Genomic DNA, 15,462 nt, shown 5'->3' on the forward strand with positions numbered 1-15,462 from the left:
TTGGTTAGATACCAGACTTGTAACTGGAATAGCTTGGATATCGATGCAGCTAGTCCAAAAGTGCACATCTTCAGTACTGTCATTGGGATATTTTCTGATCCCATATCCTCTGCTGCCAGTTCTCACTTCCATTTCTTGCAATCAGAATGACTGAATTGAATTAGTTCATCGTTAGTGTCTGCTATTGTACAGATCCAAAGAGGAAGCCAAAATTAATCATCCATTTGACAGCTCTGCTTGAAGGTGGATGTAAAAGCTTCACCTTTGTCTTTGCCACTCACATAATGTGCCCGACCATCACTAAGGATGGGGATGTTATTAGAGCCCCATCCTATTTGTTTCATGATTATCCACCACCTTGAATGAGACATTCCAGTTCTTTCAACTGTTGTTTGAGATTGCTCAGCTCTGTTCATGTCCATTTTGCTATAAGCACATTAGTCCTTGGTGCAGCTTCACCAGACTACCACCTTAATTTTACACACGTACTGCTGCTCCCAGCATATATTTTACTCTTCACTTTATCAAGGTCAATTGTATGATACAATGAAAGATTTGGATGGTGATGTGTCCATTTATACTGGTGATAATGTTGCACAAGACCAAAATGAAGCTCCTATTGTTATTATTTTTGCCTTAAAAAAATTTCAAACTTCAACAATTTTTGAATTCCCATTTCTCACTTCCACTTCCCTCAAACCCCATTCCTCCAGCAGTGATAACCTTTGTTGCCACTTCCATCTCTTCCATCCTGAACTATCAGTCCTCAACAGGTGGCTAAGCTTCACCCTGTCATGTCTCCAAATAGACGAATTCTGAGCCCAGCCTGAAGTTGGTCTCTTCTTCCACCATCGCCAAGTCAAAACTTCAGACGAGGCACTTTTTTTAAACTTCACCAGCTTTCAATCAACTTTGGATACCTCACTTCCATCTCTTACTCCAAATTCAGTTATTCTTAAATTCTGATGTGATATTAGTGGCCTCAAATTTCCACTAGCTCTTACTTACATTAATTTAGACCCCCTCCCGTCTCAACAATCTACTCAGAGACTCAACACCAATTAACAAACCTGCTGACAAGAGCAGACTGTGTTATTCTTTGGCGAATGGTTCCCCAACACTTCTCCGCTCCTGCCTTTAGGATTTTGACTATAATAAAGATCCGAGAACTGCCTTCTAAACTGTCAGTCTTATTTCCTTGGAAGATCATCCATCCAGTCTAATAAACTCAAAAAACAAATTCAGGTTCTTTCTTCTCCAAGACGAGCAGGCAAGATTGCCATAGTATGCCTATTATTTCAACCCATTTTAAAATTCAAAACCCTACTTCTTCCTCTATTATATACATATTTAGTTTCTTCCAAGTCATTTTTGACACGTCTAATACCCTCAGCTCTTCTAAATTGTTTTGTTTCCTTCCATCCAACCAGCCTCCATATTTAGAGGTTATTGAGTCTGAAGAAGGGCCTCGACCCAAAATGTCACCCATTCCTTCTCTCCAGAGATGCTGCCTGCCCCTCTGAGTTACTCAGTGGGACACTTTTGTGTTTATCTTCCATATTTAGTGGATTGTCCTCCATAATTTCCACCACCTTCAAATCAAGCTACAAGTCAATAGACAATAGGTGCAGGAGTAGGCCATTCAGCCCTTCGAGCCAGCACCACCATTCAATGCGATCATGGCTGATCACTCTCAATCAGTACCCCGTTCCTGCCTTCTCCCCATACCCCCTCACTCCGCTATCCTTAAGAGCTCTATCCAGCTCTCTCTTGAAAGCATCCAACGAACTGGCCTCCACTGCCTTCTGAGGCAGAGAATTCCACACCTTCACCACTCTCTGACTGAAAAAGTTCTTCCTCATCTCCGTTCTAAATGGCCTACCCCTTATTCTTAAACTGTGGCCTCTTGTTCTGGACTCCCCCAACATTGGGAACATGTTTCCTGCCTCTAATGTGTCCAATCCCCTAATTATCTTATATGCTTCTTTCTCCACTTCCATTTTCCTTTCAGCTTTCTGGAGATTATTCTATAAACACATCTACTCTCCTCTTCACAGCATCTCCACATGCAGGTGAAGTTACACCTGCCTTTTTACCTCTTCCACATTATACAGACACCCAAACACACTTTCCAGGCAAAGCAGCATATCACTTGTTCGTCTCCCATTTATCACATGCATTCATTGCTCATAATGTATTACCCTCTAGTGATTCAGTGTTTTCCACATCTGTTCATCCCACAAGGAAAATAGCCTTTCACTTTAATTCTCCATTTACATCTCATCCCTCTCTGTGACCTTTTACTCTATTATAACTGCAATCTTAAGTTTAAGAAATGTCTCATCTTCTGATGGCACATTACAGCATTTAGACGTCAATGTGCAATTCAACAGTTTTTGATAACTAGCTTTTTGCAGTTCTGACAGGTCATCCATCAATCTATAAATGCTGCCTTATCTCTGTCTTTTCATTTCCATCAATTGCAATATTTTGTATGTCAACTCCATTGCTCCCTCTCCTGTTCTCATCCATCTATTTATTTTACTTCCAAATTATTTGCACATAATAACCCTTCAAAGGTTTCTTTATTGTCACGTGCAGATACAGTGAAACAATTGTTCTGCATGCTGTCTTTCAAATTACACCATACAAAACATACAATAGATCCTCTTCTGGAACAGCACGCAGAGTTGCCACGTTCTGGCGCTGTTTTGCAACTTCAAGTCTCTGAAACCTTCAATCCATGCTTAAGGGGACAGACAATTTTTATATTTCTCACCCTGAAGCCCGGCATACTGGATCGATAGAGTACGGTTTCGTCTGGCCAAACACATTGCCATTGGATTCTTCCACTGCTGTTCCATGCAGTGCCACAGGCCTGTGCCAATCACAGAACTGTAGACCACTTCGAGGGGCCGGAAGCCGAGTTCGCAGACTGTTCACAGCTGCTGACTTTATCTTTCACCTTCCACTGTCGTCAAGATGCAGCATCCATTTACCAGGATTCAACTCCCTTTCGCTCAGCATTTCTACGAAATGCCATTGCCAGTCCCAGATTCCACCCTATAGACATTCCTTCTACATCCCTATTCTCTGCAACTTAAAACATGTTTGATTTAAAAATATTCCCAATTTCGATGAAAAGCTATCAACTTGGAACACCAACTCTCTCCAATATTGCCTGACCTGTTCAGTATTTCCAACATTATCTTAATTTCATCTTAAGACTTGACAGTAAGATTGCAAATTTTGATTGCACCAATCATATTATTTTGAATGGAAAGTTAAATTGTAAAAGCCAAGGTTTCCAAAGCCTGACTATGGAATCATGCAATTGTCATTGATAATCAGTCAGGACGTACAGGTCCACCACTGGTGGTCCAGGACCTCCTTCAACCCGTAAGATTTCCATCTCATCGGGACTTCCGCACCAATTGGTGGGTCAAATTTGGCCCCGTTCAGCCGGAACCGGCAGATCCGTTCCCATACCAGACGTCCACAGCGATTGAGCAGGTTGAATTTGCTCCCTGCAGCCAAGTTTCTGGAACTCCGAACCAGCTGGAGCCAGCTGATTCGTTCCCACAGCAACCCTTGGGGCCAACTTTAAGGGTCAAAATCCCTGCTCCTCAGGCAGACTGTTCCGGTACCGTTGAACTCCTCTCAGAGGCTGTGACATCTGTTGGTCTAGCAAAACCAATAATCCAGAAAGGCTCCGGAACCAAGGTTACTGGAATATCAGTGGTGGATCTGTAGATACAATGCTTTTTCTACGAATTATCTCTGCCAGACTTCTCTGAACAACAAAATGGATGTCCTCTAGCATCCTTCTCAATGTCTGACTCTAGAATTAATGAGGCAAAAATTCATCATGGCATCCAGGAAAATGGGCATTTTCCATCTCTTGTTCTAATATTCAAAATATTTAGCACCAAACTCAAATGCATGGGACTACAATTTTACATTTCACACCACATAGTAAATGGGTTGAGAAATGATAAAAGGAAAAACATATTTTCTACCATTTAACTTTTTTAAGTTGCTAAGTCAGAAGTATGGTTTATGATATGACATTTAGTACAAAATCTCGGCTTCATTATTTACATATTCAAGTCTTTTAAACCTTATGTTTAGAACAACTGACTTAGGTTCTGTAATAAGAAATTTTAGAAAATCAATTTCTAAAATAAGGCTCTCTTAAGATTGAAGAGACTACGTCCTCCTAGAATTTTATAAATGACCATATAGAACATTTTGTTGGGCATAGTCCTGGAAATCTACCTTGATCTTAAATGATAGTTACAAGATATTGTCAGAGATTATTTCTGGAAAAAATACAAATATCTTTGTTAAAAAGGTTAAGAGATAACTTGAGACCCAAGGTGCTAAGATTGAGAGTTTCAAAGGTGCCGAGAGAACTCACTCTGGCAGGTGGCTCAATGACCATGGGGGTCTTTATTTCAGATGTAGTGAAATCATTGGCACTGGAATCTCTGCTTATTTTGTCTTAGTGAGGTGGTTCCAGGATTTTGATTAAATACTAGACCAAGTGGACTCGTTGGGCCCAAACTACTCTACATTTTTGCAGCATCCCTCTCCCCCCTCCCTCCCCTTTGCCTCTCTCCTCCCCCTCCCTCTAACCCCCCCCCCCCCCCCCCCAGCATTACCTCTCCTGCATTGGTGCAGAACCTCTCCTCCCCCACTCCCCCCTCTCCACCCCCGTCCCTCCCCCTCGGGAGCAATCCGCGGTTGCCGTAGCAACTCACCTCCCGGCCTGGGCGGCCACCATTGGTGGAGCTGGGGTGGGGGAAGAGTCCTGTCCCGTCCCGGGGATGTTTGGTGGTAGACGGCGGAGGTTCTCCCACTGTTGCTCAACAGGCCCCAACTGCGCAGACGTAAACGTGTTTGTTCTGCGCATGCGCGGATGCGGCGGCCATCTTACATAAGTACCAGATCAACGGAGCCCCAACTGCGCATGCACGGTTTTTTAAACTTTAAAATGTGAATAACTTTAAATATATAACACCAATTTTAATGAAACTTCTTCCATAGGACCACCGGATGACGCCGAGTGAGGTGGGCCTAAAATTGTCGTATCTCGTACTGTTTTGGCTGTAGTTCAGGAACAAGCAAACAAACAAGAGGTTTAATATATAAAGAGAACATTGTGGCATTTTCTTCTGTGAATGCACATCTTGGACAGAAGCCTCTTGGCAATGTAGTGGTTACCCCTGTTTTTCTTATGCAGTTGGTGCAGGGCATATTGCATGATTTTTTTGGCATAGACAGGAGAATCTTTGCTGCATTTATCAGAATCAAGTATATTCTTACCAGAAGTGATGATAATTCAAATCCTTTTCCTTTAAAAGACCACTCGACAGATGATTGTAGATGAGGAATTTCACTGTGTTGACAGAGGCCGTAGGATCCAGCACAATTGCTCTTTTAAGGAATCAGCAGAGGCCATTTGGGCAAAATAGACTTTTTCCGTGATGTACAAGTTTATGATTTTATGATGTTTTCAGTGATAAAGCCAGTATAATTATAGCATGAATAGATTGTATGGAGGAAAAGGAATTTTATATTCTCCTCTTTGCACACCACTGGCAATTACATTAGCCCTAATCTCATAATACACCACCTAGCCTCTGCTGAAAGGGCAAGACCACCAATAACACTTAAGATTTTTCAATACAACTGGATTGAAAGTCAATGCATCAATGTGATCAATACTAACCACGAACATATCGTTTCTTCAATACCTTCGCTCAGTCCGCCTTAACCAACCTGATCTCCTGGTGGCTCAGCACTTCAACTCCCCGTCCAAGTCTGACCTTTCTGTCATGGGCCTCCTCCATTGTCATAGTGAAGCCCACCGCAAATTGGAGGAACAGCATCCCATATTTCGCTTGGGCAGCTTGCACCCCAGCGGTATGAACATTGCTTTTTCTAACTTCAGATAGTTCCTCTGTCCCTCGCTTTCCCCTCCTCTTCCCAGTCCACCCACTGTCTTCCTGTCTCCAACTACATCCTATCTTTGTCCCGCCCCCTCCCCGACATCAGTCTGAAGAAGGGTCTCGACCCGAAACGTCACCCATTCTTTCTCTCCTGAGATGCTGCCTGACCCGCTGAGTTACTCGAGCATTTTGTGATAACCACGAACATTTGATTGGGAAGTCATTCAAACACAATTTTTTTAAGTAATTTTATTATGGGCATTAAAATATACTGATCATTTAATTATTTTTGCCATATGCAATTCAGCATGTCAAAAACTAGATTCCTTCGGCAAATAAACTCCTTGAATTGCAATATGTATTGTACATATGACCAGAATTTTACAAACATGCTTTCTATTTTTGAGGAATCGGCAATACATTGTGAAAAAGCACCTCAACCATATCATAGAAAAACACTGTAATAGATAAATGAAATCACACAAGCAAAATATCACAAGAGTAAATGATTTCAGCAAGGATCTTTCACCTCTTCAAAAATCTCGTACATTTTCTTGGTTACATAAAACCCAGTATTTCCATTAGCATTGGTTTATAAAATACAAGCATAGTGTCCATACGTTTCCCTTCAGCCTCTACTCTTTTTCAGAACAGTCTGCAAATTCAAAAGAGAAATATACTTTGTGGTTAAGTATGTTTTATGATGTATCATATGCTTTGAACACAATGATCTGAGAACAGGTTGTCATGTCATAATTATAACTCTGGAGGTCAAAACAAATATTTCTGCAAGAGCAAATTTTATTTAGTTGGAAAACTATCAAAGGAGCATCAGAACTCATTGAGAATTATGTATAAAAGGTAGATGATAAATATTTTAATCAGATAAATTACTAATTTACTGTTAACAATTCTGTTTTATTATCATCTGCAAACAAATATACTGAGAATCATCTACACAATTTGAGCCAAGCTGAGTAGTGCAATTATAGTGGTTCACAAATGGAAATTATTTTTGTTATAGATTTGCATACCGCCCATTACTTTCAAATAAACAGTATATCAACGAAATCAAGAATTAAATGGAGTTTGGTGTTTAAACCCATTACTCGAGGTACATTTATATCTGAATCCCCATGCTCAAGGCAAACAATTTATTGATTTCATTAATAACTGAGTACTCAGATGAATAAATTCCATTTCACTTCATTAAAACAATCAAACCCATCTTGCCTTGTATCATGTTTACGCTTACTATCAAAAATATAAATGCAAAATATGTCCACTTAAGCAGAAGTAAGAATGCGGTTGTTTAGTGCTCTCTATGCCGGGACAAGCTAAAATCACTATCAGGCAGAGGGTTACTTGCAACTCCTCCAACCTCATCTACTGTATCCGTTGTTCCCCGTGTTATCTCATATCAGTGAGACCAAGTGTAGACTTGGCGATCGTTTCGGTGAACACTTACGCTCAAGTCCGCCTTGGCCTCCGCGATCTCCAGTTGACAAGCATTTTAACACCTTCCCATAGTGACCTTCCTGTCCTGGGCCTCCTACACTATCAGATTGAGCCAACACACAAATTGGAGGAACAGCACGTCATATTTCATGTGGGCAGCTTACAACCCAGGGGTATGAATATTGATTTCTCTAATTTCAAGTAATTTCTGCTTTCTTCCCCCCCCCCTCCCCAGTCATTCTACCAGTTCCACTTATTTACAAAATGCTGGAGTAACTCCGCAGGTCAGGCAGCATCTCAGGAGAGAAGGAATGGGCGACGTTTCGGGTTGAGACCCTTCCTCAGTCTGAAGAAGGGTCTTGACCCGAAACGTAGCCCATTCCTTCTCTCCTGAGATGCTGCCTGACTTGCTGAGTTACTCCAGCATTTTGTGAATAAATACCTTCGATTTGTACCAGCATCTGCAGTTATTTTCTTACACTACCAGTTCCACTGTTCGCATCATTGTATCCCTCTTGTTATCACACCTTCCCCAGCCAACAATGGGTCATTATGGGCTCCACCCTTCCCGAAGTCATCTATTGCCACCTACAAGTGGAGCAGGTTTTTGGCATCATAATGAACATTTTTATCCGCAAGTTGACGGCTTGTGAACTTATTGTTATACTCACCGGAGTAGATGTCAATTGGATTTTTAACATACCCAGTTTTTTAAATAAATATGACTATGGCATTATAATTTTACCTTTGCCACTTCCATGATATGATCTGGTTGAATGGCAGAACACTTTGTTTCAACAGCTTTAATCCTAGCCTCTTGTGCCAGACGATGCAAGAACAAGAGACAGTCTAAATGCACCTACAATTAAAATAAAAAAGTTACTTCTAAGCATCAAATGTTCAACAGGACAGGGAAGAAAAAAATATACAAAAAGGGCCGCCTAGAACAAAGCAATTTTCTGTTATTAAAATTATTCTATTAAAAATCAGCACTATTAAAGCAGCTGAATAAATTCGTCCAAAGGCAACCATAGTTATCTAAGGCAGTTATGTATTCAGGGCAGATGATAGAGCTAATATTTCAAGTCAATGACCTGAACCAAACTAAGTAAAGGAAGACACAAAATGCTGGAGTAACTCAGCGGGCGGGACAGGCAGCATCTCTGGAGAGAAGGAATGGGTGACGTTTTGGGTCGAGACCCGTCTTCAGAGTAAAGTAAAGGTAGAAATAAGTAGAGGCAAAGAAAGGATGAAGAGAAGAGCAAAAGTGGGAAAAACTGGGATAAGATTACAAAAATGATGCCAAGCAAGGAGGGGAACAATAGAGCAATAAATAAAAGTCTGATGGTATAAATAGAATCAGAATCATCTACATCAATTTGTATAGCAACAGAGAGATAGGAGATTTTACATATGCTACATGCAATGCACAACAGGTATTTTGACATTAGACTAATTCATTGGATACGAAGATGGTACAACTCCTCTCCTCCCTCCCCACACGCCCCCCCCCCCCCCCCCCCCACCGACTTGGGCTCACATCTATTTCTCCCCTCCCTATCTTCGTCCACCTACATTCCTTTCTTAGCTTCAATATTTTTGTCTCACAGCTTTGTTCTTTTTATCTGTTGCATTTATCAAACCATCTGCCTATCCACACCCCCCCCCCCCACACACCTGTATCAAGTTATTACTTGCCAAGCTGTGTTCTTCCCCATCTCTCTTCCAGCTTTCCTCCCTCCACCCCCCTCCCCCCAGTCTGAATGGTCCCAATCCAAAACATCACCTATCCACGTTTTTTATAGATGCAGCCTGACCTGCTGAGTTACTCCAGCACTTTGTCTTTTCTGTAAACCAGCACCAAGTTCCTTGTTTCTACAGGAAAACAAATTGCTAGCAAGTCTAAATACAACTAGAAATTGAGGCCCTGACATCTAATATTCAGAACAAATTCTTACTGAAATGATATTGACAAAGGTAAATTAAAACAAACCAGCTACAATACTTTGCAATGAGCGAATACAGCACACAAGTTACAACACTATGATGAGAATTAACAGAACAATGGAGCTCTTGATGAAACAACCCAAAAACCTCATCTGGCCCAATGGAACCAATATCTGGACTACACATGCCATGGGATACCCTGGGATAGAGAAAAATAAGATAAGACATGGCCCTATTTAACACTGATATAAACTCAAAGCAACTGCAGGGACAAGCAAATAACAAAACATACAATTAAGAGTACTTGCTCTGACCTTTTTACAGGGCTCACAACAAAATGACAAACAAAACTTCATAACCTGGCTGCACAAATAATGTACATTACCAAATGCCAAAATTCTGCTTCCATTAATAAACAAATCTAAATAATAATTTAAAGCTTTGGGCAATTGGTGCAGTAATTTCTGCCATCTAAAGTTATGGAAACAACTTGAAAGATCCTTCAGTAAACAACTTGATTGCAAAGTTTTTACGGCCTCCAACCATTGCAGAAAAGAAAAATAAGTTAAAATTCAGTGGACTACATCATCAAAACTTTCTAAATTTAAAGTGAAATGGAAGCTAACATTCAAGTAAATAAATTATTAATCTCAAAGAGAAACAATCAACCAGCATAAAAGAAGAGTATAGTGATGCATCGTAATAACAGACCACATGGAGGGGTAAAAGATGCTGTCAGTTATTGCTGATTGTCCATTATAACCGAGTGAGGGGGTAAAGTTTAACCCAAGGCCAGGTGGCAAGAAACACAGCATTTAGGGGAGGGGTGTTAAACAAGCAGGAATTCACAGGCCAGGGAGCCGTAGAGCCCCGAGCCCCATACATGGTGCTCCAGGGACGGGTCCAGTACTCACACCGCCTTCATGCTGCTCACTCTCCTGGCTCCCACAACCAGAAGTCGCCACGTAAATCTCTCCCCTCTCACCTTAAACCTATGTCCTCTGGTTCTTATCGAAGGTAGACACAAAATGCTGGAGTAACTCAGCGGGTCAGGCAGCATCTCGGGAGAGAAGGAATGGGTAACGTTTCGGGTTGAGACCCTTCTTCTTGATTCCACTACTCTGGGTAAATGACTGTGCACCTCTACAAGATCCTGTGCTCCAAGGAATAAATTCCTAACCAGCTCAACTTCTCCCTGAAGTGCAGGTCCTGGCAACATCTTTGTAAATCCTCTCTGCACTCTTTCCAGCATAACAACATCTATCCTACAAGAGGGTAACCAAAATTGAACAAAATACTCCAAATGTAGCCTTAGCACCATCCTGTACAACTGCAACATAACACCCGTACTTACCCTGCCTTCTTGACCACTATCTACCTGTGACACCACTTTCAAAGAACTATGTATCCGTAATCCTAAATCCCCTGCTCTACAACACACCCAAGGGAGCTGCCATTCACTATGTAGTTCCTGCCTGGTTTGACATCCCAAAATACAACAACTGCACAAAACTCCATTAACCATTCCTCAGCCCACTTGCTCAACTGATCAAAATCCAGCTGCAATTTTTGATAAAAATCTTCACTAACAACAATACCATACACTTGTCATTTGTAAACTTACTAATCATGCCCTATACATTCTCATCCAAATTGTTAATATAAACCACAAACATCAATGGGCCCCGTGCAGATCTCAGAGGCACATCGGCAGTCATAGGCCTCCAGTCCAAAAAACAACCTTCCACCATCACCCTCTGCTTCCTTCCATGAAGCCAATTCCAGTAAGACATGCTGCCTGACCCAGCATATTGTCGCCATCTTCGGTATAAACTAGTATCTGAAGTTTCTTCCCACACACTTTGTATCCAGTCAACTGTCACTCCCTGAATTCCACGCAGTTTAGCCTCCCAGAGCAGCCCATCATGTGGAACCATGAAATGCCTTGTTGGACCATCTCAACAGCTTTGCCCTCATCAACCTTGGTGACTTCTTCAAAAAAGCTCAAGATTCCCACACCAGACCCCTCACCTCCAGACCCCTCCCCCCACCTCCAGACCCCTTCCCCCACCTCCAGACCCCACATCCCCACCTCCAGACCCCTCCCCCCACCTCCAAACCCCACACCCACCCACCTCCAGACCCCACATCTACCCCCACCCCAGATCCCACGCCCACCACCAGACCCCACACCCCCACCCCAGACCCACCCCCAGTCCCCACACCCACCCACAGACCCCTCCATCCACCCCAGACCCCACCCCCTTCCAGACCACTCACCGCCCCTACAGACCAGACCCCACCTCCAGACCCCTCCCCCACCTCCAAACCCCACACCCACCCACCTCCAGACCCCACACCTACCCCCAACCCCACCCCAGACCTCACATCGTCCCCACACCCACCCGACCCCTCCACCCACCCCAGACCCCACCCCTTCCAGACCACTCACCCCCTTACAGACCCCACATCCCCACCTCCAGACCCCTTCCCCACCTCCAAACCCCACACCCACCCACCTCCAGACCCCAACCCGACTCCACCCCCACCCTCCTCAGACCCCACCCCCTTCCAGACCACTCGCCCCCTCCCCAACACCTTCAGACCCTTCAATCCCCACCCACTCCCTCCTCCTCCCTCCCACTCCCCACCTCCAGACGTTCCACTCCATACCCACCACAACACCTCCAGACCCCACTCCCCACCCAACCCCCCCTCCCCCTCCAGACCCCTCACGCCCACCCACCACCGCTGGACGCTCCCCGTCGAGACCCTCTCATCCGACCGAGGGGTGGGCATGTCGTCACGCAATTTTTTGTAGGCGTGTTCCCGCCCACCCCCAGTCCTAGTCCCGATCCCGCCAGCCAGGCAGCCGTCGCTGCCCCGCACACTCGGTGCAGAGGGGCCGCTGCGACGGCCTGTCTGTCTGTCTGCCGGCCTGTCTGTCTGCCGGCCTGTCTGTCTGTCCCCGGTGGCGGCCTCACCATGAAGTGGACATCGCGGCCGAGCCGCAGCTGCGGTTGGTGGCGCCTGAAGAGCGCGCGCAGACTGCCGCGCGGTACCTCGCGCTTCACCATGACGACCCGCTTCAAACCCCGGCGCCAACTGCCCGCCGTCTCCGCGCCCTCTGTGACGTAACGGCGCCAACGCGCGGACCAACCTCAGTGACGCAAACCCGCTTTCGCCGCTAATGCGACGGGCCCGCCCCCAAACTTTCACTTGCTCTGCTGAGGGTATGTGTTGTGTTCCTTATAATAATTGTAATGATAATTATTATCACCTTGCAACATCTTTGGAAACGCACCTCTAGCTAGATTTTCCTACAACATTTTTGGAAATAAGCAAGTTGTGCATGCTAGAGCGATGTTAGTGTTTAATAATATGGAACTTGCTATCAAAAGTATTAGATATCGTGATTAGCACAGATGTATTTGAAAGGGATACAAAAGGCACAGATGCTGGTACGATAAAAAGAGACAAACTGCTGGAAGAACTCAGGAAGTCAGGCAGCGTCTGTGGATGTTTCGGGCCCGGACCTACAATCAAGATGCAGGTTGCATCAAGGCTGAGAGTGGAGGGAGAGGTGAGAGGAGCTGGTGGGAATTTTGTGCAAATGTAGATAAGACAATGAAAGAGAAAGGAATAAACAGATGTGCCTTATGCTTAAATGAAGGAAAGAAGTGAAAACAGATCCATAGCAGACGCCATCTCCCTGCCTCTAAATTAATCTCAGCCAACGAAGACTCACTCCCACGTTAGTCTCCTAGTTATCAACTATAGCACTGCCTTCAACATCATAATCCCATCCAAACTCAACTCAAAACTCTTGGACTTAGGTATCAGCACACCCCCTCTTCCACTGGATCCTCAACTGGATCCTAACCCACAGATCACAATCAGTGAGGATAGACGACACACCTCCACAATAGGGGGATTAGTAAGGTCGGAAGGTCAAAGTGCGTGATGCACGGAGTCGCTCAAGCCGTCCGGCATACACTAGTAACACATGCAACACGTACGTTATTACCATGAAAAACCCTCCAAAATGGTCAATTGTTGTGCTGTAAAAAATTGTGGAAGTAGGACTAACCGTGAGAGATGATGCTGAACTTGCTCCGCAAGATGATGCTGAACAGGTTAATGATGAAGAAAACTTTGAACCGCAGCTGCAAGTAGACCATGAACTTCACATGGAAACATACACCAGTCAAGGAGACAATGGACACATCAACACAAACAGAAATGTGTGTAGCAGACATAACAGTACTGGAATCACAAGAAGACCCAACAATAAAGAGCTCGCTAAAGCAAGACAAGAAGCAGCCCAAATTAAGCTTACTGAAGAAAGCTTTTACAAGGATGACAAAAAGGTTAAGTTCTTCACATGTTTACCAACGTTTGCCTTTTGATGGTGTCTTCAAATATTGTTAAAGACAAGCTCCCCACTAGACATTTCCAGCAGTTGCTGATGATCTTGATGAAGCTCAGACTTGCAGTGCCTCTTGAAGATCTTGCGTATTGATTCCTTATTAGTGAATCCACAATATCGCGCGTATTCAATACTGGGATTGATGCACATTACGGCATATCCAAGTTAATTGCTTGGTTCTGTGGAAGACCATGCCCATGCAATTTCGGCGGACATTTGGAAAGCGCGTGGCAGTGATTATAGATTTCTTTGAAGTATATTGTAATAGACCTACGAGTTTAGAGCCGCGCGCCCAGACTGGGTCGAACTATAAACACCGCAACACCATCAAATTTTTAATAGGTTTAACAACATGTGGCGTCATTTAATTTTTAACTGCGGCATGGGGGGGCAGAGGCACAGATAAAGCATTCACACTTACATCTAACATTTTTACCACCTGCTCCCTAGGGATGTCATTTTAGCTGATCGCGGTTTTGACGTAAAAGATGATGCCGGATTTTACAGTTGTGAAGCAGAAATTCCAGCATTTACAGGATGGAAAGCACAACAGTCTGCACTGGATGTGGAAAAACCTTGTGAAATTGCACATGTAGAGCGTGTGATTGGTGCTGTCAAGCAAAAATACCTAATTCTAAGTCATACTGTACCACTGGGGTACATGATGACCAACTTTGAAATTCTAGTACCCAAAATTGATAAAATTGCAAGGATCTGTTGTACACTTTTCAACAAATTAATCCATAGTCCCACAGTAGGTACAGATAATTGTGCTTTCGTATGGGGCATATACGTCTAGTCTCTTTTTGGTCTGGTTTATTTCAAACACATGTTTAAACTTTAATGTTGTATTCTTAATGTTTTATGCTTTTTTCTAAATTGTTTTACTGTTTGCTAGTGTTGTTAATTGCGAACGGAGCACAAAGGGACATTACTTGTATGTGTACATAGTTGGCCAATAAACTTATTCATTCATTCTTTTATTCATTCGTAAGAACAGAAAAAACTTTCAAAAAAATAAATTGGCTCATTATGAATGAAATTGTAAGTAATTGTCAAATCTTTGAATAACAAACACAGAAGTTAATGTGCACTTCAAAATCTTTAACATTAAACTTAAATTTAACAGTTTGAAAAAGAGACTTGTGGGAAAACGACCACAAAATGTCGTATTATGGGGCTTTTATGCACTTGGTATTTATGTTCTGCACAACACTTGACAATTGAACAAATGCTGGGACAGAAGATGGCTCCGCTTTGCTGATGTCCATGGTAAATGCTTAATTGCAGTACACGGCTTGCCGTCCAGACGGCGTTGCATGGCAACAACGTGGGTCAGAGGGCATGACCTCACCTGCCGTGCAACCACCCTATAATTCTCGACACCAGAGCCCTGCCAGGATGCGTTCTTTGTCCCACTAAGCTGCCCAAGCGACCCGAAACATTACCTATTCCTTCTCTTCAGACATGCTGCCTGTCTCGCTGAGTTACTCCAGCATTTTGTGTCTATCTTCAGTGTAAACCAGCATCTGCACTTCCTTCCTACACATTTGCCTAGAATGATGCCTAGATTAGGGGGTATTAGCTGCAGGGAGAGATTGGACCGACATGGATTGCTTTCTCTGGAAGCCAGAGCTTGCAGGGAGACCTGATAGAAGTATATAAAATGATGAG

The 15,462-nt window shown here is 43.5% G+C and overlaps 1 protein-coding gene across 1 annotated transcript; it reads right to left on the reverse strand.

Annotated features, from left to right (window-relative positions):
* Positions 1-6,213: 6,213 nt before the first annotated feature.
* Positions 6,214-12,483, reverse strand: cenpw (centromere protein W). Its single transcript, XM_078400169.1, has 3 exons — positions 12,344-12,483; positions 8,158-8,271; positions 6,214-6,609 (listed from the first exon to the last, which is right to left on the reverse strand). The coding sequence occupies exons 1-3, from the start codon at positions 12,434-12,436 to the stop codon at positions 6,583-6,585; spliced, it is 234 nt and encodes a 77-aa protein (XP_078256295.1). The 5' UTR covers positions 12,437-12,483; the 3' UTR covers positions 6,214-6,582.
* Positions 12,484-15,462: the final 2,979 nt, after the last annotated feature.

This window comes from Rhinoraja longicauda, chromosome 5, assembly GCF_053455715.1.
Source record: "Rhinoraja longicauda isolate Sanriku21f chromosome 5, sRhiLon1.1, whole genome shotgun sequence".
Taxonomy (NCBI): domain Eukaryota; kingdom Metazoa; phylum Chordata; class Chondrichthyes; order Rajiformes; family Arhynchobatidae; genus Rhinoraja; species Rhinoraja longicauda.

What these genes read in the sequence shown, in the direction of transcription:
- cenpw (XM_078400169.1), bottom strand. Translation starts at nt 12,436, where the DNA reads ATGGTGAAGCGCGAGGTACCGCGCGGCAGTCTGCGCGCGCTCTTCAGG. An exon ending in GCCGCGATGTCCACTTCATG is followed by an intron (nt 8,272 to 12,343) that starts GTGAGGCCGCCA and finishes TTTTAATTGTAG; the next exon opens with GTGCATTTAGACTGTCTCTT. An exon ending in ATATCATGGAAGTGGCAAAG is followed by an intron (nt 6,610 to 8,157) that starts GTAAAATTATAA and finishes TTGAATTTGCAG; the next exon opens with ACTGTTCTGAAAAAGAGTAG.